The 24,637-nt window shown below is 43.4% G+C and overlaps 1 protein-coding gene across 1 annotated transcript in view; it reads right to left on the bottom strand.

Moving 5' to 3' along the window:
- Positions 1–5,694: 5,694 nt before the first annotated feature.
- The window catches only part of dync1i1a (dynein cytoplasmic 1 intermediate chain 1a), a 50,237-nt gene continuing 31,294 nt past the window's right edge, over positions 5,695–24,637 (bottom strand). The window contains exons 12-18 of the mRNA XM_018731837.2: positions 19,797–19,943; positions 19,075–19,188; positions 18,608–18,741; positions 18,110–18,254; positions 14,229–14,369; positions 9,613–9,738; positions 5,695–6,582 (exon numbers count right to left, since the gene is read on the bottom strand). Of these exons, the coding sequence (XP_018587353.1) occupies positions 6,472–6,582; positions 9,613–9,738; positions 14,229–14,369; positions 18,110–18,254; positions 18,608–18,741; positions 19,075–19,188; positions 19,797–19,943 (918 nt within the window). The 3' untranslated portion in view covers positions 5,695–6,471. The remainder of the gene's footprint in view (positions 6,583–9,612; positions 9,739–14,228; positions 14,370–18,109; positions 18,255–18,607; positions 18,742–19,074; positions 19,189–19,796; positions 19,944–24,637) is intronic.

Here is a 24,637-nt window from a genome sequence, read left to right as displayed (position 1 = left end):
GGAGAAAAGCGTCTGCTAAATAAATAAATGTAAACATGACATACTGGTAAGCATGTGGGACCTGGTGGTGTATTACAAGACTAAAGACTGTCAAACATCAGGTGAATGCTGACGGTAAAAGCTCCTAGAAGAGTTGCACCGTTTTCAGGCCTCCCCTCATACCCCCAGCGGGCAAAGGCCTGCTTCCTGCACGAAGTCCCCTATTCTGTTATCCACTTCCCCTGCTAGAGGCGCACCGAGAGAGCTCTGTTGGACGAGGACAGCTGGGTGGGCTCTGACAGGCTGCCGCTCGCCGGAGCCGTAGCGAGTGAGCGCCCACATGGTCTCCAGTAGCCGCCTGCGACCGCTGTCTCCATTGTGGTCACCTAATTAGAGCGCATGGTGATTTGGGCTCAGTTTTGAAGTGCAGCACTGCTGCCAAGGGTTTGGGATATTTTCCACTTTTAATATATAGGATTTGGCAGCTTCCGCACTGCGAGTGTAAAGTCACTAGCAGTGCCACTGCAGCAAAATACTCAGATGCTGTAATGCTGCCTAAATACAGTAAAAACATCCTGTTCTTTACAAAAGACTTTAATGCAGTCTCTCCTTTTCTATTTGCAGTAATGGGATCTGTATGTGGCTTATTTTTCGTAATTTACTTCAATGGTAATCTTAATGAAAACATCTTATAAATGACAATTAATGTGGCCAAGCCAGTATGGTCTGGATCATTTCTGGATATGAATGAATACATTTGTTTTTCTTCTCAGTCATTTTTTGATATATGTGTTGGTATTCCTCTTTCCCAGCTTGGATTGGATTTGGTGCCAGATGGAAAAGTTATAAAAATCAAGAAGGCATTCCTGATATTTTTCTTCCTTTTTGCAATGTCTGTACATTGAGGTCACCAGTTCTGGGGAAAAAATAGAAAATCATTTTACTGTAAATAGTTTTTATTTTGTATTTGTATTGGTATTTTTATGTATAACTTGTAGATCGCTGCTGACAGCATGTATTGTTATCACCTTCTTTGCAATCAGTTTAGACAGCAGAAGTCATTTCTGGCTGTGCATGGTGCACACTTCATATTCTGTATGGTTTGGTCTTACAGAAGGCTTCACCCACAATGCCACAGGGATGAGGAGTCCCGTCTGCTCGGCTCCACAAGCACGATGTGGGCTGGCTGGTCTGGTATGTCTCTACATATGGGCTGTGGAGTGCTGTGATGTAGACCTATTCTGTAGAGCCCTAGTCCACAAAGCTCTACACCACCTACCACTCTCTCAAACATCTCTACTCTACACATTCCTACCCCAAACATCCCTACTTCATACATCCCTATCTAGAACTTTCCTACCCAAACCAGCCCTACTCCATACCTTCCTGTCTGGAACTTTCCTACCCCAAAGAGCTCTACTGTAAACAGTGCTATTCCACACAACCCTACCCTAAATGTCCCCACTTCAGATTTAGCGCTGTCAATCTGTCGGTCCGTCTGTAGATATTGTATGTATAATTTGGTGACGCTTTGCATCCATCAGCAGGGCTCATTTATTCAACCGGATATTAAAAATGATACCAAGGGGCGATGATGTGAAAGGCCCTCTGGGGAAACTGACACTGAAAATAGAGGCCAATAAAGTCAGAGTGTGCCTCACAGTGGGCCTTGGTGTGTTAGTGTGTAACTCCCGGAGCTGTTCAGTTTGTTTATGACAAGATGATGCATGTTGTCACATTGCTGCACAAGCAACCTCCCGGTCAGCTGGTAAAAGGCTTATATCAAAACCTGTACTTGAACTGATAACTGTGATTGCGTGATTGATACACAGCACCCTGTCACTACAGTGAAGCGCTTGCAGTATATCAAGAAGCGAGTAGATGAGTGTGTGCTTCCTCTAGATGTGCCTGCGGCTTTCCTCGTGACCCCTGCTGATGTCATCAAAATGCCCAAAAACAGGCAGTTCACGTGCCGATTCCTTACTGATTGCTTTTGGAAGAACCTTGAGGAAGAAGGGCCATGGTCTTTCTAGAGGCAGAGTGTAAGATCCCTTCTCATAGGTCATTACAATCCTCATGATTCTCCTCTTAAATAAAAAAGTTCTTTTTTAACACGTGGCAAATGCTGCTGACTTAATAGCTCCATTCCATTTTTTCCTAAAGGGTTTAGCTTTCCCATAAGTGGCTGCAAAGGTCTAAGGAAATAAGGATTTTGAATTATTTTATAATCAGGACAAAACCGTAATACTTCCTGACTAGAACAATCCAGCGAAACGCTTGTCAGGATTTCCATTTCAGTTTTGTTGCTTCGTGCTAAAGGCAAGCTGCACATACAGATGGAAAGAAGAAGTGATGACTCAAAATTCACAGAGGAAAAAAAAGTACAAATGGAACATTACATTTGGATTAATCTCAGAAAATGTTCGGTTAACAAACAGATGTTTAAGTAATCGAGAAATTTTGTGAAAAGGCATGTAACATTGTTAACAGAAATAATAATAGCAGAAAAATGATGAAAAAAATAGTTCTGCATAAGAATATTGGAAGTAATTTTTTTTGAAAATTCATTTAGATGTTCATTTATTGCTTTCCATCTTATTTTGTTCTACGCATTGCAGTATTAGGTATGTGGATGATTGCAGTACTTTTTAGTCTTGTGACCTCTTACAAGTCATGTTGCGCGAGTCTCTGAAATAGGTCGACAAATAAAAGGTGGGTTGATTGTGCTTCGCTTTCGAGCTGATTAACGTTTCATTCTCGGCCGCGCTTTAGCATCATGCTGGTGACCTACAAGCTCCTGTGGAGATGGGTTCTACATCGACTTTGGCGGACATCGAGTTGTTTTTCCCTCTAATGTTCGGATGCCTCGTAATTGCACAAGCCACGGTTTTGAACGGTTTTGTATTGCACGGTTTGAATGCCACTGTGAAAAAAGCCTTTTAAGCATTAATCGTTGAGAGAACAGAGCAAAAAAGAAGGTTGTGAAATACGGTGATTTAAATGGCAGAGACAAGTACAATAATCGTGGTGAGAGTCAGCTTAGCTTTAATGCTGGAAGATGTCTAGTTACAGACGTAAGACATTTCTATTTTAAGCATTAAAAGTTAGAGTGAAAGTTTGCAACGATTACTTCTTTGCCTAAAAGGCCTAAGAATGCCGAAGAAGCCAAATGCATTTACTGTAAACAGTCAGCTGACTGCTTCGGCCCTGCCTCCAGGAATGAATGTGACATTTCCGTAAATGCTGCGTCTCTGCCAGAGCCGCTGACAGCTCCACGCACCTCCCAATGATTTAAAGCATAACAAATCAGTTCCTGTGCCCAGAACTGTGTCAGCCATTCTTTGCAGAAAATTACACAATTTTTTTTTCCCCATCGGATGAATTGATCATTATAAAGTTGCGTACCAAGATCAAGGATGTGCAGATTTATGTCAGGTTGGTTGAAAAATCAACTAAAAAGTTGAGCTTCGTGGTGTATTGAAGCAGATCCAAAACTGGTGAATAATCTTTTTTTTTTTGGATGATAAACTGCACTGAAACACAAAAGGCATGGAGCCATTGCGGATTTATGATTTTTTAAAAATTTTGTCTGTTTCAATTTTTAATTAATCCAGTTGTTTGGAGTGGTGCAAAACATAAAACACTGAGTTCCACTTTTGAAATTTTTATGCAACCTCTGCCAAGGTCTCTCATTAGCCTACCAGTCCCAAGCAGGACCATATTGCAGACCTCAAGCTGGCTGCAGTCACAGTTCATAAATCAGAAGCAAGTGTAAAGGTGGCAGCTAGCTCTTCGGAGTTTGAGGTTGAATTGAATTTGTCTGTATACAGAATGATTATACCGTGTGTTTTATATGTGAATGATTAAATGGTGTGCAAAATTTTGGAATAAGGGAAAGTGAAAACCCATGTTTGTTTGTAAAATACATTTCATACGATGCAGTAGCAAATCAGTAACTTACAAATATGTTTACTGGTTAATCAGTAAATTACAACTTTTTTCTTCAAAATGCATGCAGTAATTTTTATTGAAAAGAAAAATCAACCAGCTGCCGTACTGATTAGTGTATTAACAGCGACGCATTACTTGCATCTGCCGTTCCCTTGCTGCAAAGGCTAATTGAAGATGAACCGAAAAGCTAATTGTTTTTTGATTACCTTTCAGCAGCATGGTGCTGGAGTTTCAGTTAAATGGAATATATAAAAACCAAAAATCGCGCACTTGCTATGCTAATTTGGTTGAATGTGAGTCATTTGATTGGGCCTGTTAAAAACAAATTAAATCAGGATCGAGAGCTCTCGCTGATAGCCTCCCCTCCACATGTCAGCCTGAAGAGAGGCGACGTCTATCTAAACGCATCGCTGAAGCACATGAGCGGTCCAACCCATGCACCGAGGCAGCAAAGGTGGTCTGGCGCTCGCTGGTGAAGAGCAGCCAACAGGCTGTCACCGAGACCCTGTCTGGGACCAGGTCCAGGCGCTCTGCCGCACGCTAAAAGGAGCGCTTGTGTACTCACAGGAAGCTGGCATTGCGCTGGAGCCCAAACACCAAGTCGCCTGGTTTCTGGGGCCAGTTTTCGCCTTTGTCCATATCCTTCGGCTCCAGACTGAAGCTACTTGCAAAGTGGAACCTATGCAACGCTGCTGAAAGGTGAGGGAACAGATCATCTGCTTTCCACGCGGTCCGATTCAAGCCAAGCAAGACAATTTCATTTGCTCTCTTCTTTGGATTGCTCAAAGTCGTCTTTTTCACTTACCTTTAGCAGTTCTGCATTTTACTGTGTTCACTGCTCCATATCGAAAGGTGGTTTTATTTAGCTATACCTGCGGCCATCGTAGGCCACAGTGAGGTTGTCCCTTGAACTGCAACCGAACAAATGGTTGTCTATTCTGCATACGGAAGAGAAGTTGAAGTTGAGATTCAGTAGGGTGCTAAGTAAGTCACATCTTGTTTTTTCCCCTTGTTCTAAGATGATGGAAACAGTTCTCACACGCCAAGGCCATAATGCTCGTCTCTAGACTCTTCTTGAATGTCTCCCACTGTTGATTGACTTTCCCTGATTGCCCAGTTCAGGGTGAAAACTTAGCTGCCTGAGACTGATCTCCAGCCTTGGCCTCCTCCCAGAAGCTCATATGTGACCCTTCTCTGTCGAGACACGCAGCCAGCGTGCCGGGATGTTTTTTTTTTTCATTCCCCATGGACTTGAGGGCACCTGAATAGACAGGTTATGCTGGAGAGCTCTGCGGAATCCCAGCGGCTGTGTTCCAGAGGCTGGGGAGTGGGGGTCAGGCAGGCGGGATGGGCCCGTCGCTCTGCCAGAGGAAGAGAGGGTTGATCCCCTGTCAGGCACTTGCCAGCGGCATGATGGAATGGAGAGGAGCTTCCAGCCATCAGAGCAGGCTTCTGTGCTCGCCTGACAGGTCCCCAGGAGCATCCCCTCCCCATTCCCCCGTGAGTGGCAGGGTGGGTGAGGCCCTTCCCCACGGAAGACAACAGCGACTGTGCTTAATGTGACACATTAAACCATCAGATGCGAGGACAAAAAAAAATGTAAATTTACATTAGTCTGACACGCATTAAACCTGTGCATAAAAAAATGGTAAGACTAAGACAGGCAAAGTGAATTGCATGTCTTTTCAAAATTGAAGAGTTAAAACCCAGAGTGTATATGTTAGATGGAAGCAGCTGAAAGGATCTCCAACAATCACAGCCAAATTTTATTAGCAGTTTCTCTTCCTTTAGTACAATGAAGCACACTTTAAAACTGTAAAAGCAACACTTACTTAAACATTCACCCCCAAAGACAGTGTATTATCAAGTGTTCAAACAAAAACAAAACGTTTTTTTCACTTATTCCCAACGTCCATAGAAATTCCACAGCGATGCTGAAAGACGGCCCTTGTATGCGGCGCTCTGATATCGTCAATAGCTGCTTTACGAAGTGGGACGTTTACGGCAAAATACGACACTGCAGGTACTCGGAGACTTTCTCACAAAGGTGTTTCATGCAGAAGTCAAACATAAAAATGTGCATAGAGGACAAGAACACCAACTCCAGATGACCCGCGAATGAAAAGCACATCTGCCTTGGTCCCACACTGGGAGATGACCCCATCAGCTCATTGTCCCTGCTGGACTCATATGGTTTTAATCGCACAAGTGCTGTTTTAAAATATGAGCTTCACCAGAGGTTTCCAGGCACTAAATAAAGTTACTATATGAGAAAAGGGAGAGAAAAAATTACGGTACCAACATTTGGCCATCTCTTCAAATAGCTGGCTTATGGAGCAACATTAAAAAACACTGGACCCAGGGAATTTGCTGCCAAAGGAAAGCTACAACACACACCGGAGTGAAATGGCAGTTTGGACGCACCGGCTCGGCATAATCAGCAGCCTGGGAATCAATATGTGCGTGGCCTCAAAGGCTCTGCTGGTCTGGGGTGGAGTGGGCGAGGAAGGGGGTGCTGCTGAAACCATGCTGTGCTGCTCCTTAAGCTGGCAGTTGCGCAGCGGCCTCCTCCTCGCTGTCGCCCCGGTTGGCCTGGATCTCCACCAGCGTGCGGGCGAAGCGGGTCCAGTCCTCAGCATGGGGCGCTGCCAGCTGGGGTGAGGAGGTAACACAAATGGACCTCGTGTTGACTTCTCTCCATCACTCTTTCTATGACTCTTCTCCGTGTCTTCTCTCTATCATTTCTCTCTGTTACCCCTCTCTATGGCTCTTGTCAGTTATTTCTCCCCATATTATCGCTCTTTCACCCCTTTCCATCACAACTATGCTTTCTCTACACCATTTTCTTCATCTCTCATTCCAGTGCCTCCTCAGTATTATTTCTCATCATACCTAAACTACTGCACTTTCCACTGTTTCCCTCCATCACTCATGTTCATGGCCCCTCTTCATCATAACTTGTCTCTTTGGTTCCCTTTCTTCTTCCCATAATGCCTCTTCATGGTTCCTTTCCTCCTTCCATCACTCCTGCCTGTGTCTTTTCTCTATTACTCCACTTCATCAATGAGTAGAAAGCAAAGCAGATGTTTCCTATGGAGTCAAGGCTGAAGGTATCCAACACTGGTTATGGATCACAGACTTTAGGTAGACATTGCCTGTCATGGATATTCCACTAAGCACTACATATGATTATTTTTCCATAATGCTAACATTTTCACAGTTCTGGTACCTGTACACACAAAATGTCCCTGGAAATTCAAAGCTATTCCAACAGTCAGGGATGGAAATACCCTCAGATTAAAGCTGACATTCTGAACTTTAATTCCGTTTTCTTTGTGTCATCTTACATCAAAAGTGCTAGAATAAAGAGCCAAAACAAGCAAAAAATTATTTTATGCATGTCTTTCGGGTCACAGATGAATGAATACGTCTGCCAGATGACAGCATAATATAAACTTTAAAATTATAGAAGTTTTTTCAAGCTGTCATTACTGAAATCTGTTAAATTTAGCATTTTCTGGAGCAATATGTGCTTGTATCAAAGGTCTACATATTCCCTCATATAATGACCTCTGATAAATTTCTCTGACAGATTCACTGATATGTCTTATTTAACGTCTTACATATTTTTTGTGGCAGAATTAAAGTATTTTACCTTTTATGAGGTAGCTCGAGTATACAGTTCCACCCTTTGGGGCATGCACACAAAGCACACACACACATTTTCAGAACCGCTTGTCCCATACGGGGTCACGGGGAACCGGAGCCGAACCCGGCAACTTAGGGCGTAAGGCCGGAGGGGGAGGGGACACACCTAGGACGGGACGCCAGTCCGTCGCAAGGCACCCCAAGCGGGACTCGAACCCCAGACCCACCGGAGAGCAGGACTGTGGTCCAACCCACTGCACCACCGCACCCCCTCTGCACACAAAGCAATTATTTAAAATTTCTGATTATGTAATAATTATGTAAAAAATTATTTAAAATTTTAAAATTAAAAAAAAAATAATAATAATCTGCTGCTGCATTAGGAAAGTCTGGCAGCAGACTTCTGCATAATACAAACAATTTCCTTTCATTTGAATACTGAGTGTTATCATGCCAAATTTAAGTGCACAGTTCAATAGATGTGAATTACCCTATTGTGCTGGAGTGCTTCGCTGAAGCTTGCGGTGTGAAAATCCAATGAGAAATGACAGCTGCCACCCAAGTTGAAACTACACAGGCTATAATTATACATATGCTGAACGGAATGGGGACACTTAAATGGCTTCCAAGGAAATTCTCCAACAAACCTGCCACGTGAACATTTCAGATTAACAACTGGTTTGAGAATGGTTAAACAATAAAATCCACTAATGGATCTAGTTTAGCTCACATACCATTGATCTGTGAAGACAATAAGAGGTTTTCATGCTTGACCGTGATGATGTGCATGAGATAACATTCAGAAAAGCAAAACTTAATGCAAGTAAAAAAACGAACGCGTTTAACAGTTTTTCATCGTACGTGACAGTGGGCTTTGCCACGGTGCCATTTTTTCTTCCCATAATATGAGCATCGCAGCCATTTTATTGGCGCAAGTGTAGTAAAGCTTACTGGATGTTTCTTCTACTCCTGCACAGCTTTGACATCAAACCCTTCGACTTCACTGACGATCGGTCGTTGCCATTAACCCAAGACCGCACGATAAACCATGCGCTCTGCAATTACATTGAGGCAGGAGGCTAAAATTAAACAGTCCATGTACACAAGAGAAGGCCAAGTCAAGAGTTCAAACAGCACCTCAAAAAGAAATGATATATTGATGATATACACAAGGGGTGTAACTAGGAATTCTAAACCCCCTGAAAGAATACCGCCTCCATAATAAAATAAGTTTTTCAGCAGATGTGTTCCCTAGTGTTATCAGCACCGTTCACCACTTTAATGAAAGTCCTGGGTATAGATTGCACTTAGATTCACAAAGGATTACAACTATAATGGGTGACATGGTGATACAGCAAGTAGCACTGCTGTCTTACAGCACCTGGGTGATTTACTCACTTTCTCCATAGTGATTTCTCATATTGAGGTATTTACAATTATTCATCCATTTATACAGCTGGGTAATTTTAGTGGAGCAGCTTAAGGTCAGTAACTTGCTTAAGGGTACTACAGCCAGAGGTAGGGAGTAAACCTGTGACCTTTGGGTCCAAAGGCAGCAGCTCTAACCACTACACTACCAGCTGTCCCCAGGGTTCAATCCACTCTGTGTTGAGTTTGCATGTTCTCGCCGTGTCTGCGTGGGTTTCCTCTGGGTGCTCTGGTTTCCTCCCATAGTGCAAAGACATGCTGTTCAGGTTCTCCCATAGTGTGTGAGTGACAGAGAGAGTGTGTTCCACTGATGTATGAATGACTGACCCATTGTAAGTAGTGTATCTAGCAGTGTAAGTCATCTTGGTGAATAAGGTGTGTGGGCTAATAACACTAGGTAGAGTTCATTGGAAGTCACTTTGAAGAAAAGCATCCGGCATCTGCTAAATAAATAAATGTAAATGTAAATTTAATCTACAAAATAAGAAGTAATTAAATTGAATTGCTGTTTTAGTATAAACTGTGGAACTGTGTATACATAGTACTATAGCAATGTTTTAAGGAAGACAAAATTAGAAACAGCGATTTGGTAAAAGTGGGACTCACCTCCCCAACATCGTAAATCCAGACCCGGCCTTCAGAGTCACCCACGGCCACCTCCCTGCCACTTGGTGCCCATCGCACACGGTTCAGGGCAGGCGCTCCCTCGATGGTCACGCTGGCAGTGGGTACCTGTCCAGGTTCAGTTTGCACAAGATGGCATCAATCAGATGAGTCTTCAGATCGGATCAAAAGCTTCAGGGACTTGGGTCGCATTTACACTAGACCCAGTTCTCGATTTTTTCCACATAGTGGACACAGTTTGACTTCATTTGCCTACAGCGTTAATTGTCAAAAAAAAAAAAATACATGGTGTTTAATTTTTTACACTGATACAGGCCTTATTCACACATGCCGTTACATTCCAGTACAATTCTGTGAACATATGACCTGAATTTAAGTCCTTCGAATGGATAATTTTTTCTGGAATGAATGAATGAATGAATGAATGAATGAATGAATGAATGAATGAAAATTTATTACTCCGATAGGGAAATTCACTTCGGTTGCAGCAATGCACATCACTGTGTACGACACTGAGACAGACAGACACACACACACACACACACACACACAAGTGCATATGTTTAACAAAATCAAACATTGAAGAAACACATCAGCAAATAAAATAAGTAGAAAAATAGATAAATTAACAAGTGAATATACAGGCAAGAAAATTTAATACAAGACAACGGAATGGTGAATGGGGATAAATGGTTTCAGATGTATTCAAAGTTTTTCCATCTCTTTTTAAAAGTTCACCCCTCAACATGGTCCCACCATTCTTGAATTCTGCTGTGAATCCAGAGATTTTCCCTAAACTGAAGTGGCAGAAACCTCTACGGTAAAACTCAGCGTGGTATTTTGTCCTGTCTTCTGATAGTGCCAGCATTTTGGCATCGAAACTCGACAAATCCAAGGAAGCGTGACCAAACAGATCATTGCAATTGAAACAGCATGAACTCAGAGTACTTGCACAAGACAATGTGCGACAAGCAGCTACGCTGTAGACCACACAGTGCAGATGTGCATGGAAACAATTACAGTCCGCATACAGGCAATGTTTTTAAATAATATTGGCCTGATTTAACAAGTTAATAATCAGTATGAAAGCCCAATATAAGTGAACAGAGACAGCAGCATGACGACATTATCCTGATACAAGACAATGAAGAACAAGCAGACATGATACAATCCTGTAGACCACCACAGATTACAGATGACACCACTAATTCACGTGAAATATGTCATAAAAAGGGATGAAAACCTCAAAGTGCAGAGGCTAATGCAAAAGGATGCTGCACTTTTAAAAAAAGGGTAAACCACTAATGCTCTGCAGTATTAGTACACAGATGCTTTAAAAGCACTTAATGGTACAAGGTTAAACTGGCTGCTTGTATTATATTATATTGAAACCAGGCAGTCTGTGGACTCTGTTAGTCATGTTATGATAAAATGTTCCGCTGATAACAGTGGTGCGCGTTGCTAAGAAATGAACGGCTGGGCATCTTCATTTCCGTTAGAGACCAACGCTGCACAAGGCACAGCATCGTGGTGTTGCACCTGGCCTGAGGGTCTCTGCAGAGAGGCTTACTGTCAGGGACAGGCAGGTAATAAAGTCATGGGTGGGTCAGAGATGAGTCTTTGAACACGTGCGCTCCCAAAGGAAGCCCACTATTCGCTTGTATGTTTCACAATTGTCAAGAATAATTCTCATTTTTCCCAATTTTTGGCATTTTTACAGTTCTTACTTTCGGAATCCCTTTGTAAAAAGATAGGATGTTTTGGAAACCCTTGTTTATGAAAATGCACTGTCTTAATGTGATAACCTGATCGAGGCCGTTGCCAACTCAGTAAAAAGAGACAACAGATCAGAACACTGTTCCTTCCATTCCCAGTTCACAATATTGGCAAATCTAAATGGTGTGTGTGTGTGTGTGTGTGTGTGTGTGTTTTTAACCAGATCTGCTACAGGTCCAGCTTCTCCAACATCTCGCCTTGATGCTGCCAGTGGCTGTCAGTGACTGTATCCACCAGGCAAATTCTGCTTATTTCAAACTAAATAATTTAGTCCATTGTAGCAAGAAGTGTCAACTAAGTGAAAACAATCCAGAAATCACTGCTTTGCCTTCAGTGTCTTTTTTTTTTTTTCTATTTTGCTGTTTCTTAAATAGGGCCAGTAGCAGACCTCATAGAAAATAATGTTTTTTTCATTAGGAAAATTAAGGAGGAACACAAATTGGGCTCCAACAGCTCATTGTAAGCTGGGCTTTGTGTACCTTTCCTGTTCTTTTTCTAAGTCTCCCATTGGCAGAATTACTTCCAAATACACACACACACACATTTTCTGAACCCCTTGGCCCATACAGGGTCGCAGGGAACCGGAGCCTACCTGGCAACACAGGGCGTAAGGCCGGAGGGGGAGGGGACACACCCAGGACAGGACATCAGTTCATCGCAAGGCACCCCAAGCGGGACTCAAACCCCAGACCCACCAGAGAGCAGGACCCGGTCCAACCCACTGCGCCACTGCGCCCCCCCCTACTTCCAAATATTAAAAGGCCATTTATTATCACTCATTATTTAGGTGCTTTGTGGACTCTTTAGCCTTTGACAATGCTCAATATTTTTATTGAAGAGGATAGGTATCTTAATGGTACAACAACGGATTCTCAGCTAGGACTTGAACCTGCAGTCTTTTGCTCAAAAGTCCAATTCTTTTAACCAGCACTATACTTAAATATACTGCTACAGCATATACTCCGAGACCTACTTGGGCTAACTGATTTAATTTCAGTAGTGGGCAGTATCATTTAATCCTGAAATCAAAAACTTGGCTTTAGATGGAAGTTGTGTAGGTGATATCTGTTCTTCCTGCATGCATATCCTTCCGGTCTCAATCACTGCTTGCCCTGAGTACGGTCATAGTGATCCAGAACTTACTGTGAAAGCATTGGGTGCAAGACTGAAGGGAGTACACCCTGAATGGGACACCAGTCCGTCACAGGCATATATAACGTCCCATGCAAAAGTGTGTCATATATATTGGTTTGTCATTCATTTTATCTGATTTTGTTGTTTATTGGGATAAAAGCTCTATAAGAATACATTGTATTGTACTGTATGTCCTTTCGACTGTTGTATGTAGTCTTCAGTCAGATTACGATTTGCTGTATCGCTCTGGTGAAGCCCACCTGTTCAGAAAATAAAACTTCTGTAAAATACGTGAACTAAAATTTGGCTAGAATGCTCTAGCTTTCATGGCCCCCTTGAGCAAACTTCATCCCTTTCTGTGGGTTCGGCTCAACTTGGCAGCACACAGAAGCCACCTTCGCAGAAGAAAGGTCATGCTGGGAGCAGGCGCACCCGCTTGCGGGGTCCAGAGCTCTGCTGCACCCTGTAATTAGAGAGGAGGGTGTTTGCAGAAGGCCATGTGGTCCATCAGCGTGGCCCATCAGCGCTGACAGTGGGAGCTGTGGTCTCCTCATGTGGGAGACCGTACCTCCCCAGGGCTCCCAGCAGGCTTTCTCCCACCTTTATTTGTCTGAAACGTGGCCAGTTTGGGGCGCACTGGTCCATCAACTTGACTTGCCATTTTTTTAGGCAAGAAAACTGCAATTTTTTCAAAATTCAGTGTCTGTTGCCTTTAATGCAAACAGTTGCAATGAACAAGGATTTTGTTTATCCATGCATCAGATAATGAAGGAATGTAATTCATATGCCACATCGAAAAATGCACACACATACTGTGTCTGAAAGCGCTTGTCCCAAGAGGGGTCAGGATGAACCGGAGCCTAACCCGGCAACACAGGGCGTTGCGTTGCCAGTCCAGCGCAAGGCACCCCAAGCGGGACTCGAACCCCAGACCCGGCAGAGAGCAGGACCCGGCCAAACCAGCTGCGCCGCCTCACCCCCATCAAAAAATAAAAATGTAGAAAAAGCAGAAAAGCTGCAGAAACTGTAAGCTATGTGTCTGTTGTATATATGTACTCTGCTAAAGTTTTGTACAATTTGAAGTCTTTTAGTAAGAATGAAAGTGCCGGCTCCTTCTGAAGTGATGATACTTTTTTAGGATTTCAGCACTGAAACTCGATCTTTAACATTTTCAGTTTAGTTGAGCGCATCATCCTGATAATATCACTCCACTTACATTTATTTATTCAGCTGAAGCTTTTTTTCCAAAGCAGTTTACAGTCATTTAACCAGTTATAGAGTTGAGTAACTTTTACGGGAGCAATTTTAGGGTGCGCACCTTAAAACCAGCAAGCTTCAGACGGGAAGGCAGAAGCTCTGAGCACCTAATCCCGGAGATTTTTGTGATATTTTTCTCGAAAACCTTCATCATTTAACAGCCATATTGATGCATTCTGTCTATATGAAACACCACGAATTCGGCGTAAAATGGAAGCGAGGACTAAGAACTCAAAGGGTTTATTTAAGGGTGGTGCACTTACAGAAGAAGGCAAGACCCAGAAGGTGAAGCTGAGCTCAACTGTGCAGAATTGGCTGAATTTAGAATTTAGTTTTAATGAGATTCTGGCAGGAAGACACCGCGGTAAACAGAATGCCACACCGGCTTCTGCCGGGCAATACCGGACAAGTGGGACGGGGCCACCCCTCACCTCTGTGTCACTGTTCAGGTTCCAGAGGTCAAGGCGGCCCATCCCATCGACGGCTGCGAAGAGTGCGGGGTGCACAGGCGACCACATGACGTCGTACACGTAGTCCGCGTTGTCTTCAAAGGAGTAGAGAGGCTTGTTGTGCTGCAAGGCGGGGGCGGGACACAGGGGAAGAGAAGACTGAGTGGCGCTAGTGGAGCCTTAGGGCTGTCTGGCACAGGCTAATTAAAACCTCTGCACATTCGCAAAGTGTCATAAAAGAGCAGGAGATGAAAGTCTCCCAAAGGTCTACTGTAACTTTAGTGTAACAGCTGTCGGGAGAGAATAAATAAGACGCAGAAGAGAGGTGGTGGGGGATGGCAGATCCCACAGTTCCAGAGGGTTGCTCAGTGCATTCCAGACAGGTAGAGTGGGCATGGGGGAGGCACCCCCAGGGAGGGTAAAAACAGCCACACAACTGGGATGTGCAGGCACGGCACTCGCGGCAGCCTGCCAACAGTCCCCACCCACCTGCCCACCCACTCAGATTGGCAACACCCCCTGCACAGCCCGGGGCCTCTTCCGCCATCACGCACGCATCCAGCAGGCAGCTCAACAAGTAGCGTGATGTTATTAATGGTAGCTATAAAGGGAACAATAGGTTATGTTTTACATCCATAAGGACGTCAAATTTTTGCTGCCCTGCCAGCTGCTAATACGGTACGTCGGATAACATCCATCTTCATTTTTCAGGAGATTAACCCCACTTCCACGTACTCCTCCTCTATCAGGCTGGAATAGGACAGAATGCATCTTGATTACATTTGTACGGAGTATTTACGTGGTACAGTCAATAAGTTCTGACACTGGCTGCTGTGAGATGTTGCTGTAGCACATGTGCAAATGGCTTGCGATCCCAGCAGGGCCACACACAATGCCAGTCTTGGAGTTTATTGACTGTACCACTTTTTTTTCTCAAACTGTAGCCCGGAATTGAGTTAAAAGAATAGCAAAGGTATGGCTAAAGATGGAAGCACTGTATGGACAGGTCTGTAACTCTTGCAGGTTAACACCATACCCCATATGGTCATGAATGTCTAAGAGTCTTCAGGCTCTCTAAGACCTGACTAATGTGAGCACTCTTCCCAACCAACTCCATACCCCAATGAAGATTCCCAGACCTGCATTCCGAGCAGCAATTCGGTGCTGTAACATCATGGTCACACCTTAAGGAACTAACCCTCAATTGCTGCTTGGAGTTTGAACGTGAAGGCTGAGTAAGAACCTCAGAACCCTTTATCAGTTCTAAGCCTCATCTCCCTCATTCAGAAATCTTTTTAACGAAAGCCTTTTGAAGCAGATACCCGAGTCCGCCTTCGGCAGGGACAGCCGACATTCAATTATAGCCACTGAGCAGACATTCCAGCATTAACGGTACCAGCGCAAGTGCTGTGTCATCTGTTCCCGGTCAAACAGAATAATTTCTTCCAAATCACCTCTACAGTTAATCTGCAGCAACACAGCTAAATCCTCAAGGCGCCATCACAGAAGATCCTTAATGCCTTCACCGGTGGAGGGTGAAGACAATTGCAGGTTTGGGCTGGTGTGTGTAGTCTGCACCAGCGAAGTTAGTGATGCTATAAACTAAGCCTACAATCTCTGCAAAACAACGCCAAGACAATGCTCTCTTCAGCATGAACATCACATTTGAGTCCTCCATATTAAATCTGACAACTGCTGCAGGACAAAATGAGTTTTACTTAGTTTCTTTCCACACTCACTCTCCATCTTCGACAATATCATAGCATCAGACACCAAGTTGCTGGATAAAAAGCTTCAGCCCAAAAGAAGCACCGTGACGTATTTCACCACATCTTGAGCAAGATTTTGAAATGAAGGGTTTCAAGTCAGGGAAAAGATTTTTGTTTCAATTAGCCTGCTTAAATATTCCGCATAGATAATAATAATCAATATTACTGTTAAGCCATTCATTTTCAGCAGGCTCCAAGTGGTATAATTCACAGCCACTTGACATATTACATTCCAAAAAGCAGATCTTAATATTACAAATTATAAAACCGCAGTCACAAAATTTCTGACCCTGTTTTCACCCTTCTCAGATTTTTGGGAACTTCACATTACACCATATTACGCCAATATTTACATGTGTATGCTTAGCTTTTGAAGTTTGACCGTTAATTTCCTGTAGCCCTCAGCGATTGGCAGATTTAGACCTGGGAAGCAGGCATAAATAAGCAAAAGTCAATCAGCAACGGTGCTCCTGCGACCCAGTCAGAAAATCGGCAGAACCCAGTCATTTTTGTGGTTGAAGGAGTTCTTCGCTATGAATGCATGCTGCACACAATGGTGTAAATGAGGCCTTGATCCTCAGACTCATCAACGGTACTGTACGTCTCATTTGAGAATCCTCACTCAATCATTTCTGTCAGACAAGCCTCTACCTTGTACCGGCAAATGACTATAAGATGTTCCAATCGCATTTTAATGACTATTAATACTGTAAATCAGCATGACTAACATGTTAAGTGCAGTACGATGCACACAGACTGTTAAAATCTCAGCGACTGCGCGAGCAGCAGGATCATTAAAGACTGTTCTCTTGCTTTTAAATGCTCTTGCGAGTAGAGAGCTTTTGCTAAAACGTGCGTGCGATAATTACAATTCTGTTGCATATTTTATGGAATCCTCAGCTGACAGCAGGACTCATTCAAGCCCTCTTCTTATCAAGCAGTCCATGGCCTTCCAGCTGGAGCCGCCCCCTCCCCCCACCTCCACTCCCACCCGTGAGCCCACAGCGGTTCCTCTCTCCCCTGTGGAAGTGTGCCAGACCTCTGTCTCCAGGGTTGAAGGGCAGGGACCGAGAGTTATGTCTGTACAAGCAGCCCTGCCCATCCTCTCTGCGAGGTTTTGAGCAGCTGTCAAGAACTCGGGGCCTCCTTCCTTCCTGTGTGACTGGATGCGGCTCACACTTGCTGCGACGTGCCCCCAGGCTCCAACCCAGATTGGGCTCCTGAGCCCAGATTGCACATACCTCCAGCTTCACTAAAGACCCTATGGGTGCTCTCATGGTTGTGCTCTGTAGGGCAATCAAGCAGCACAGCTGGTACCCATTGGTGCCCACAGCTGGATGAAGGAGTTCCTTTTAAAATATCACCATAACCCACACAAAGCTGAAGCAGATCCGATGTTTGGGACGCACAGATAGGAAGTGTGTGGGTTATCACATCTTCAGTTCTGCCTACAGGTTCTTAATTAAAGGGTAAAAAACACCAATTTACTCAATGAGCCCACAGGACCAGGAATTAGAAATCGTAGCTTCGTGTTCCCCAGCTTTTTGTCCAGACTGTCTGGAGGGTTCCAGCTGTTGCCTTGTCTGAAATTATAAGGTGTTTTCTCCACTCTTTGGTAAAAATTAGATGTTCATGTAACTTTATAAGGACAATGACCCTGCTGAGCCTTTAAAATGGGGCTGTAGCCATGGTTTTTATTTTTTACATTTGAAACAAAAGTTTGCTTAGAGTTAGGGTTAAAGTTAGGGTTAGGGTTATGGTTAGGGTTGACCAAACCATAACCTTAACCATAACCCTAAATGTGACAGTCTCTTTGCTAAGGGCTGTAAGAAAACTCTGAACACCCTGTCAATCACTAGAATTAAGGACAGGAGAACAATTATGTGGGATGATTATCTGGTGTCTTGCAATGTCAGTATAAGGTTAGCTAAATAGTTTAAGCATGTAAATAGTGTGTAAATTGCACATCTAAATAATGTGTGTGGGATTTTTCTCAAATACTTCCTCCTCAAAGCACATTTGTTAATCATCATGTTATTCTTACGAGGTTTTGCATCTGATCAGTTGGAATTGTGACATTGCTGTCTTTCCTACCTTTGTGTTCCACAGTTTGACGGTCCAGTCAAATGACGAGGTGACAAAAAGGTGTGAGAAGTCCACTGGGCCGGCAGCCATGTGGCAGCTGATGCCGGTCACTGGACCTTGGTGGCCCTCGAACATCTCACCAATGCCAGCTTTGCTGTAGATGACACAGAAGTGATTTTATCACCATAACTCATCACGCTCTGGGGACACAACTTCAGGCTACATTCTGAGCTTAATCTGATGACATCAGTAAGAATCACACACAGTCAAAACATATGGCGCACAAAGCATGGATTACTAATACATTCTGAAAAAAGTGCTTGTGACTGCCTCTCCGACAGGTGTGCATACATTAGACCATTAAACAACGAGTATGTTGTCCATTCTTCTGGAGAAGAAAGTACTGACAGGTATGAATCTGTTTATATAACATGGGTATGTGTGTAATTCTTTTTGGTGTTCAGGCAAACATGGCATGTGCCACTGTCCCCATCTTCAACTCCCGACCTGCCGTGCCGGGAGGCGGTGTATACGGTCCCCTCCTCGCTCCCCACCACGAAGTTGTTGACGTCCCCCGCGGGGAAGGCCATGCTGGTCACTGCCACTGGCTTTGACTTGTTGTACACCAGCTCCATGCTCTCCTGTTAGGAGCACACAGAAGAAGGTCCACATCTGCGTAGTCAAATGGTACTACTGGAAATGACATTGCAGGACTAGGGACATGCATTACCGTTGCAAAAACCAGATAACTCAGGGCATCTGTCTAGTCTCTAATCTAGACAAATTTTGACAAGAAGGATTCCAGACTATAGTGTGCACAATTGTTATCCAGAAATAGTGATAGGTTCAAAGGACTAAAAGTGTTCGAAGGACTGGAGAATGATTTTTGAATTTTGCTCACATGGCGCTGTGCTTTCAGTTTCCAAATCACACCTGAAAATCATCTGTAAAGCTCAGTAGTGCAAAACGCTGACCTGAGGCTGGGACAGCATGTCCAGACTCCAGGAGCACATCTTCCCATCAGTGGAGACGGTGATCAGGTTGTTGGCGTTCTGCGTTCCCACCACGTTCACGCAGTACACAGGGTGCTGCACGGAGACCCCGGAAGACATACGACCGCCATTTTTACACTTTTTATAAGTTTTGCATACATGTAGGCTTGGACTACAAGGAAATTAAATGTTTTCGGAAAAAACATATCTTCTCTTTCTCATATTTTGATATTCAAAATTTACCCAGCTTGCATAAAAACGTGAGCAACTAAGTTATTAATAAAATTCAACTCTGTCATAGCTTTAAACCTGGCAGTTGTCTGCCATAGTGTAAATATGATAAGTTTAGAAAGTCATCATTGTCAGTGTGTGGGGGTAGAGGTCGTGCAGTGGTTAGAGTCTTCATCTTGAACTTGAAGGGTTCAGGTTCAAATCCCCACTCCCAGTGCAATCCCCTTGACCAAGACATTTACCCTGAAATGCTCTAGTTAGAAATTACCCAGCTGTACAAATGGGTAGATAATAGTGAATATATAATCTAAAATATAACCTAAAAGGTTAGCCACTGTGGAGAAAAGTGTTATCTGTATGAATAACTAGCCGTTCACTGATGAAGCCAAAGTACAGAAGTTGTGGTAATCTGGACCGATACCCAAAGAGTTCGATGACAGTGCCCCTGCTGAGAATGGATCCTTTGAGCTTACAGTGTGTGCGGTGGCAGACAGTGGTGTCCTCTGCACTGGTGTCCTCCTGTGGCTGCGGTTGTCCCAGAGAACAATTTGGCCCGAGTAGGTGCCCCCGACCACAAGGTTGGGGTGAAATCGAGCAAAGCCCACGGATACCACCGATGACTGCGAGAGAAAAGACAGGTGGATTTTATTCTAGCACGTCCCTCTAGCGAACATGGGGAAATACCAGGAAGTGCGACTTCCTGTGAACAAGTCACGCAATCCAGCAGACGACATAGTGGTTAGAGCTGCTACCTTGGACTCAAAAGACTCATATTAGCATTCCACTTCCTGCTGTATTACATTTGATCAAGGAACTTACCCTAAAATATCCCAGTGAAATCTGCAGAGCTGTATAAACTTGCGTAAAACTTTAATTAGCAGCGCAACACTGTGAGTAGTGTCAGCTAAATGAAAAAATAATATAAATACACATTTTCAGAACCGCTTGTCCCATATGGGGTCACGGGGAACCGGAGCCGAACCCGGCAACACAGGGCGTAAGGCCAAAGGGGGAGGGGACACACCCAGGACGGGACGCCAGTCCGCTGCAAGGCACCCCAAGCGGGACTCGAACCCCAGACTCACCGGAGAGGAGGACTGTGGGCCAACCCACTGCGCCACCGCGCCACCCTTAATATAAATATATAATATAAATATATCAATTGTAGAGGATATACTTGCCTAAAATCCTCCAGGGCTGCGATCCAGCAGAAGGACCGCAACTGCAATACATCCCTCATCTTTCAGAGGTCTTTTGTGCTATCATTTACTGCAATTTTTAACTGTCAAGTGGAAGAATACATTTTCTAAAAAATGACCAGAACATTAGCCCCTGATTCCAATGCTTGATGCCTCACCATATTTCATAGAAGTACTCATTACTCATATGTGTGCCTCAGCATTCATGAATGGCAGCATTCATTATACAGCTGTATTCTAATTTCAACTGTTATTTGCAACAATTTTGACTCACTGTTGTCAGAACCTGTGAAAAAGTGGTCTCAGATTGGATTATGGTCACTAATAAAATAAAGGCGTGGGCCTATTTTTATATTCCTTCCATCCTGGGCCTCCCAGTTTTTGAGGAGTCTCCTCTCCGAGTTGCAATCTGCTGCCAAGCACTGCGCTTCAAGTTCATTTTAAAGTGGCTGGCAAATAAACCAGAGCAAAAAAAAAAAAAAACTTTTTCTTTCTCCTTCTGAAAATACAGCTCCTAAAAGAGCTCCAAAACAGCCTCAGATGTGCAGTGGTTTAAAAGGGTTCTCAAAATAAATATCTCTCCAGGGCGAGAAATAAAGTCTTGCACGAGTGATCAGAAAAAGTTTATTTACACTCAGAAGGTGTAAAAATCTGGTTTAGCATTTAAGGGTCAAGCCAAAAGTATTTAAAACCGAGATACGAGGAATCGAATGACTGAAATACCGTGTGGCTGACGGATGCTTTTCGTGTGACATTTCAGTGGAGAGATGTGGGGAAAACTTGTGGAATGGAACAGATGACAGTTTACATCCCAGTAAAATTCCATGTGAAAGAATATTAAATAAACAAGTACAGAAGTCTGTAGCAGAATGTATAAACTAATTAACTTTCAACTTTAACAATTTTCCATTTTAATAATTTTACCTCTGAAAATCTGAATTAATTAATTCTAAATGGACTTTAGGTATTTCCAAATCAAGCAAAAAACCTGGTGCATTTCACTGAAGGAAAAAATGGTAACATGGCTGCATTGAAGTCGTTTCATAATACATTCACCTTGCTTACATATTTTCATGTGCATTTTTTATATTTTATGTTGATTCCTGTTCTGACGGGGAATGTTTCAGTGATCGGCCATGTATACCTGCTGTCGACCACGACTTCACCCTGTAGATAACTGGCCTGCTTCGACATCTTTTATCGGCCTAAAACACGGAACAATGTGGAATCCAGGTCTAAAATCTTGACGTGGCTAAGTGCAGGAATTCGTGCGTCGAACCCCAACCAGGCAACTCAAAGGTAAACTTTGTCCATCGCCATGTACTATGGATATTGCCTTATGGACATCTCACACAGCTGCTTTACAGTTTGTGCAAGAAACACGCATCGAGGCAACTACAACATCAGATGCCTTCAGTCAAGGACTTCATCAGATTTTATGACTAAGACCAAAGTGCAGCATTTGAGCGAACAATTAACGGTTAACAAGAAGAGTCATTTTCTTCTGGTTAACAGCTGCCTCATATCATAGCTATTCTTTCCTTTGAAACAAAACATCTATTCCTATACAACACAAAATTGGCATATTGGAACCAATTCATCACATTGTGACCTCATAACTTCTCAGTAAAATTATTTGATTATTGTATACAAAATAAGTGTGATGCTGGCAGGTAAGCACCAGGGTATCAGATTTCAGAGAAGCATGACATGACCTTTCCCTTTCTTATATTAACCTCGTGCACTTTAAGTCATGTTGTGCATTTCGTTATTCAAGCAATCATTTTTAAAACCCGAAAGTCGCAGAAAATGGAGATAGAAAGCCACATGAAAGCAAGCAAGGGCAGAAAGAGTCCCTCTGTCATCTTCAGACAAAGAGAGCTTGTTGGAACCTGTTCATGCAACATATGTCTTGCCCTGGTTGTTATGTTAAGAGTATTTACCATCAGCGGCGGGTGACATGACCTGCAGCAGATGACCACTCTCATTAATACAGATCTCGGTCCGGACTGGAGGTGATAAAACACCGGCAAATTACGTCAGAACAGTTGGAATGTTCTCTAACTCCTATTTCTGCTGTAGTCCACAAATAAATTACATCAGCGCTCACTTTTTTCCCTCTGGAAGCGAACTCTGACTCCAGTGCTGGAGATGAGTGTGTGACTAATGGGCTACGCATTTCATCACTGCGTAAAAAAAAGCATAAATAGTGAAGAATATAGACAAACTAACCCTGTGCTTGGCATCTGCAAGACAACTCATTCGAATCTCTCGTAGGGCTACACGTGGTATCATTTAGCAGATTACAGCCGGCTTCATCGCAGTGAAGAACGTGGTAGGCGCTCGACGCAGACCCATAACGGAGCTGCACAGTGACGTTTCAGAAACTGCGCGGACGTAATGGACAAACCGGGGTGAAAATCCTGAGACGTGGGAGACGGCCTTCTCTGAAAATGTCAGCAGATGGAGTAAAAAAAATAACGTCAAGCCTATAATATTTAGCCAAGGTGAAGAGTGGCAGAAGGTCAAGCTTGTGTTAAATCGGGTTTGAGAGGTAACAAAAGAACAATTTGAGCAAATGTCTATGGCAGTGAATGACTGGCTGCAGTTCTGCTGCACTGGAAGGGAAGCAGTTGACCAGAAAACACCAGTGGATGGGAATACTGTATCTAAGGGTAAATCTGTTTAAACTACAACAGGATCATGCCCTCAGGGCCTCCGACTTAAGATGCAGCATTCATTAATGTGCAGCGCATAAAACTTCATGACAGAGTAAAATACACGCTCAACAATTTTAAAACATTTTAAATTCATGTTCCTATAATAAATGATAAAATAATGCTTTATTTGGCTTAAACTAGTTTGGTTCATGATATTGGGGGTGTCCCATATCATACTGTATGGATTCGATTCAACGCCATTTTAGTACAGCTGGCTTTTAAGATCGGTTGTTTAAAAAAGTCCCAGGTAACGTGTCTCCCAACAGCAATTATCCATGGAGAGGTGAGCTCTAGTAAGGCCAGGTCAAGCAGGGTCATTACAAACAATGGGTTGAGTACTGGTAGGCCATAGGTGCAGACAATGAAGACAAAGTTAGGATAGTGATGACTTGCGTGCTTTATCAAAATATTGCTGGGGTTCTCTTCTGGCTTTGTCTATGCTCATTTTAAGGGCATTAAGAACTTGCAGAACTTTCAGCCAACAGTTCTCTGCAGTCAGGCCAAACCATTTCCATTTGGGGTTGCTGAAGCTCCATTAAGGAAATTTCAGAGCGCTTTTGCTACTGAACATCCTATTACAATCCACAGTGACAAACAGGTGGATCGGCGTGGACTTTAGGCGTTACCCTAGCCTCAAGAGTCGCTCGGAAAGAAGTTGCTTTCAAGCATTAAAGCAAAAAGTCTCAGTCTGTAACCAACACGTTATCCTGGTTAATTGAACTTTAAAAATTATTATTGAATCATTTCTAAAGGGGGGTGCGGTGGCGCAGTGGGTTGGACCGGGTCCTGCTCTCCGGTGGGTCTGGGGTTCGAGTCCCGCTTGGGGTGCCTTGCAACGGACTGGCATCCCGTCCTGGGTGTGTCCCCTCCCCCTCTGGTCTGCCCTGTGTTGCCGGGTAGGCTCCGGTTCCCCGCGACCCCGTATGGGACAAGCGGTTCTGAAAATGTGTGTGTGTGTGTGTGTGTGAATCATTTCTTGTATATAGAAAAATTTTGAAAACTTTGCACAATACTACAGAAGCTGCAATCCACCGTTCCATTTACACAGGAACAAGCTACTTAGGGACACTGAAATTACCTTGGTGGTGTATGTTAATACTTGTACCGAGTCAAACTTTTGCTGCATATTAAATCATCCCCATACTAATGTCATCTGAAACTATGGAAAGAATGAAAATATGAAAATGGGATTTAAATGTAAAATGTCATAAAACCTCAAATTTAAAAGCACGGCCACCCACACTTTCACGATTTCCACAGTTTGAAATGACATCAGCACAGAGACTCCTGCTGTATATTGCATAATCAATGATTAAATGTATTATTATTATTATTATTATTATTATTATTATTATTGTTGTTGTTGTTGTTGTTGGTGGTGGTGGTGGTGGTGTT

The sequence above is a fragment of the Scleropages formosus genome, chromosome 23, assembly GCF_900964775.1.
Source record: "Scleropages formosus chromosome 23, fSclFor1.1, whole genome shotgun sequence".
Taxonomy (NCBI): Eukaryota; Metazoa; Chordata; class Actinopteri; order Osteoglossiformes; family Osteoglossidae; genus Scleropages; species Scleropages formosus.
Note: the sequence above shows the minus strand (reverse complement) of the source record. Positions and strands in the feature narration are given on the sequence as shown.